This window comes from Mya arenaria, chromosome 6 (assembly GCF_026914265.1).
Source record: "Mya arenaria isolate MELC-2E11 chromosome 6, ASM2691426v1".
NCBI classification, from domain to species: Eukaryota; Metazoa; Mollusca; class Bivalvia; order Myida; family Myidae; genus Mya; species Mya arenaria.
Window position 1 is genome coordinate 5,626,083 of NC_069127.1, and position 3,616 is coordinate 5,629,698.

Consider the following 3,616-nt stretch of genomic DNA (forward strand, 5'->3'; position numbering starts at 1 on the left):
ATTTTACTGTAATTAAGTGCCTACCGATGACGGACGTCCAAGCATCTGCATAATGCTATAATGGGACACCTTTTTGTTCGATTTTGAATTCGAGGGGATGTTTTACGGATAGTTCATTTAATGTGTATTAAATCATCATAAGCACCCTACGAATATGCCACCGCTCAGCCCCGGAAGAAACATTGTACCAAGTTCAAGATCATCTATTAAATGCAGCAAAGTTTTGCACAAGGACATCTTGCTACGATAATACAAATAATGACTGCCTAGCTCTTCAGCAATATATGCATTATTAAATAGGAAAATCAAGAAAGAAACACTGTTCAAACATTTTTCTATACTTTTATTGTGGGACAGGATTGTTTAATTGTAATATAATCTTCAAATGTTGAAAACATCAAGAAAGTGAATGATATCAAATCACAACTAATTTTCAAATTGTCCAATCATATCATAGCGCGAGTCATGACGCCACCGTCTAGTACTCCTCGCCTTCCTCCTCACCCTCGCCCTCGACGGAATCGACACCGACCTCTTCATAGTCCTTCTCAAGGGCAGCCAAGTCTTCACGGGCCTCTGAGAACTCTCCCTCTTCCATGCCCTCTCCGACGTACCAGTGGACGAAAGCGCGCTTAGCGTACATCAAATCGAACTTGTGGTCCAGGCGGGCCCAGGCCTCGGCGATGGCGGTCGTGTTGCTCAGCATGCACACGGCGCGCTGCACCTTGGCAAGGTCGCCACCAGGAACGACGGTGGGTGGCTGGTAGTTGATGCCGACCTTGAATCCGGTGGGACACCAGTCGACAAACTGGATGGTCCTCTTGGTCTTGATGGTGGCAATGGCTGCGTTGACGTCCTTGGGGACAACGTCACCACGGTACAACATGCAGCAGGCCATGTACTTGCCGTGACGAGGATCGCACTTCACCATCTGGTTGGCCGGCTCGAAGCAGGCGTTGGTGATCTCAGCAACAGACAGCTGCTCGTGGTAGGCTTTCTCGGCCGAGATGACTGGGGCATATGTGGCCAGAGGGAAGTGAATACGTGGGTAGGGCACCAAGTTGGTCTGGAACTCGGTCAAGTCAACATTGAGAGCACCGTCGAACCTGAGGGAGGCAGTGATGGAGGAGACAATCTGACCGATCAGCCTGTTCAGGTTTGTGTATGTCGGGCGCTCAATGTCGAGGTTCCTACGGCAGATGTCGTAGATAGCCTCGTTGTCGACCATGAAGGCGCAGTCAGAGTGCTCCAGGGTGGTATGGGTGGTCAAAATGGAGTTGTATGGTTCAACGACGGCGGTGGCAACCTGAGGAGCAGGGTAGATGGCGAACTCAAGCTTGGATTTCTTTCCGTAGTCAACGGACAGACGCTCCATGAGCAGGGAGGTGAAGCCAGAACCGGTACCACCACCGAAGGAGTGGAAGATGAGGAATCCCTGGAGACCAGTGCACTGGTCAGCCAGCTTTCGGATCCTGTCGAGAACAAGGTCGACGATCTCCTTACCGATGGTGTAATGACCACGGGCGTAGTTATTAGCGGCGTCCTCCTTGCCGGTAATCAGCTGCTCGGGGTGGAACAGCTGGCGGTAGGTGCCGGTGCGGACCTCATCTGGAATGACGATAAAGATGCATTATAAACAAATTAAATCTTTATTATAACATTATTATTTTACCATTATGAATATTTGAGTATCTTTTACTTTAGTACAATAACTGAATACATGTAATAATGTAGAATGTGGAAGTTTGTTAATGGAAAGGCGTATTGACCACACCGATTCCAGTCGATAACTGCCTACAGTTCAATGTATCGTCATAGCAGACAGTGACAAGCAAATATTAACAAGGCACAGTCCAAGGAGACGAAAAGAAATTTAGCTCTGCATTTCCTTTTTTCAATTTCTATATACGTGTACATGCATACAGATAAAGTTTCAACCTACCAACAACGGTGGGTTCCAGGTCGACGAAGACGGCACGTGGAACGTGCTTGCCGGCGCCGGTCTCGCTGAAGAAGGTATTAAAAGAGTCGTCACCACCACCGATGGTCTTGTCGGAGGGCATCTGACCGTCGGGCTGGATGCCGTGCTCCAGGCAGTATAACTCCCAGCAGGCATTACCGATCTGGACACCGGCTTGTCCGACGTGGATGGAGATACACTCGCGCTGGAAGTGAAAGAACAGAGTTGTGTATTAAAGCTATTAATGCGCCGCCTGTGATGTTCAATCGTGTTTTCTTACAAGATACAAACATCTTTATAGAACGTCGGACTTATGATAACAGAGAAAATTGGCTCAATTACCTATTTTCCGACATGATTGTGAAAACTAAAAGTAACGATTGCTTGTATGGTTTATTTGTTTTAAAGTATCAATTTAAATTCGAAGTTCTCTTCTCTCTTCCTGGTCAAGTTTGATAATAGATGCTCAAATATGTTTCATATTTCTATGCTTCATTGATACGAATTCGTTACACTGTGGTGTATATTTAAATACGCAGACAAATAGCTATCTAGTCTGCTACAATCGATTTACCCAAAGCTTGTACGAACATGAATCATCACTTCGAGAACATTCCATCCTGTGACTAATCATGCAACGATTGTCCGACATCGGTTATGTACGGTGAAATTGACCATTATCTTATCATTTAGCTTACCAAGACAATGAAGGAAGTTAATAAATTAAGTTTATATCAAAAATTCAACATGATGCACACTAATTAATGGCGGACGACATCACTCGCACAGCCACTTCAATAATACCTTTATAAATTGAAGGTAGATCTATACAGTATGATAATATTTGATATATTCAAATGTTAAACTAAAAATGTGTACATCTGTCAGTGTAAACAAAAATATATAATATAGTGACTTACCATGATTGTTGTTTTAGTAGAAAGATGAGGAAATCTCACACTTGACGTAAACAGTCGTAGTAAGACAACTCGAAGTGCCGACTATTGGTGCAGTCGAGGTTTATATACCGGCTTGCCAGCCGGTTGCCCACAACATTAGCCATATTGCCAAACGATTGGTTGTCTCAGTCATATGATCATTTTCCACCCCATTGATTGGTTGAAAATATACTTATTAGCATATACTTGTGCCCAGCTTAGAAACCGCTGCCAGGGATATAAACAGAAACCAATCCTGTTTAGGCGGGATCTGTTAAAACATGCTCTGTCGTCTGCCAGCGGTCAATTATCGAATTTACAATAGACTGGCTAAACTCTTTCTTTTGATATTTATAAGCGATTTTCTTATTTTTCACCATCCTCGGCACCGAGGATGATTTTTCACATTTTGAATGATATTGTCAAATTAATCAAAACAGTCAAATGGCATATGATATGAGCCATACCAATAATTGTAATTTCAGATATTGCCACTTATAAAATAAAAAACAAAATACTAACATGCAAAGTGACCGTCCGGCAAAAAGGGGAGCAAGACAAATCGGCCCCTTACCAAATCGGCCTACTACCAAATCGGCCCCTAAGACGTTTCGGCCCTGCCATTTCGTCCCCTTAATTAAAATGACTCGAGACGTTTCGGCCCCTTAGTGATTTTCAATAGAGACATTTCGGCCCCTTAATTTTATTTTATTTTTTT

General features: G+C 43.8%; 1 protein-coding gene across 1 annotated transcript; it reads right to left on the reverse strand.

The window, feature by feature from the left end:
* Nucleotides 1–326: 326 nt before the first annotated feature.
* Nucleotides 327–2,998, reverse strand: LOC128237341 (tubulin alpha-1A chain-like). The gene is made up of 3 exons (XM_052952760.1): nucleotides 2,881–2,998; nucleotides 1,943–2,165; nucleotides 327–1,608 (listed from the first exon to the last, which is right to left on the reverse strand). The coding sequence occupies exons 1-3, from the start codon at nucleotides 2,881–2,883 to the stop codon at nucleotides 479–481; spliced, it is 1,356 nt and encodes a 451-aa protein (XP_052808720.1). The 5' UTR covers nucleotides 2,884–2,998; the 3' UTR covers nucleotides 327–478.
* Between the last annotated feature and the right edge of the window lie 618 nt (nucleotides 2,999–3,616).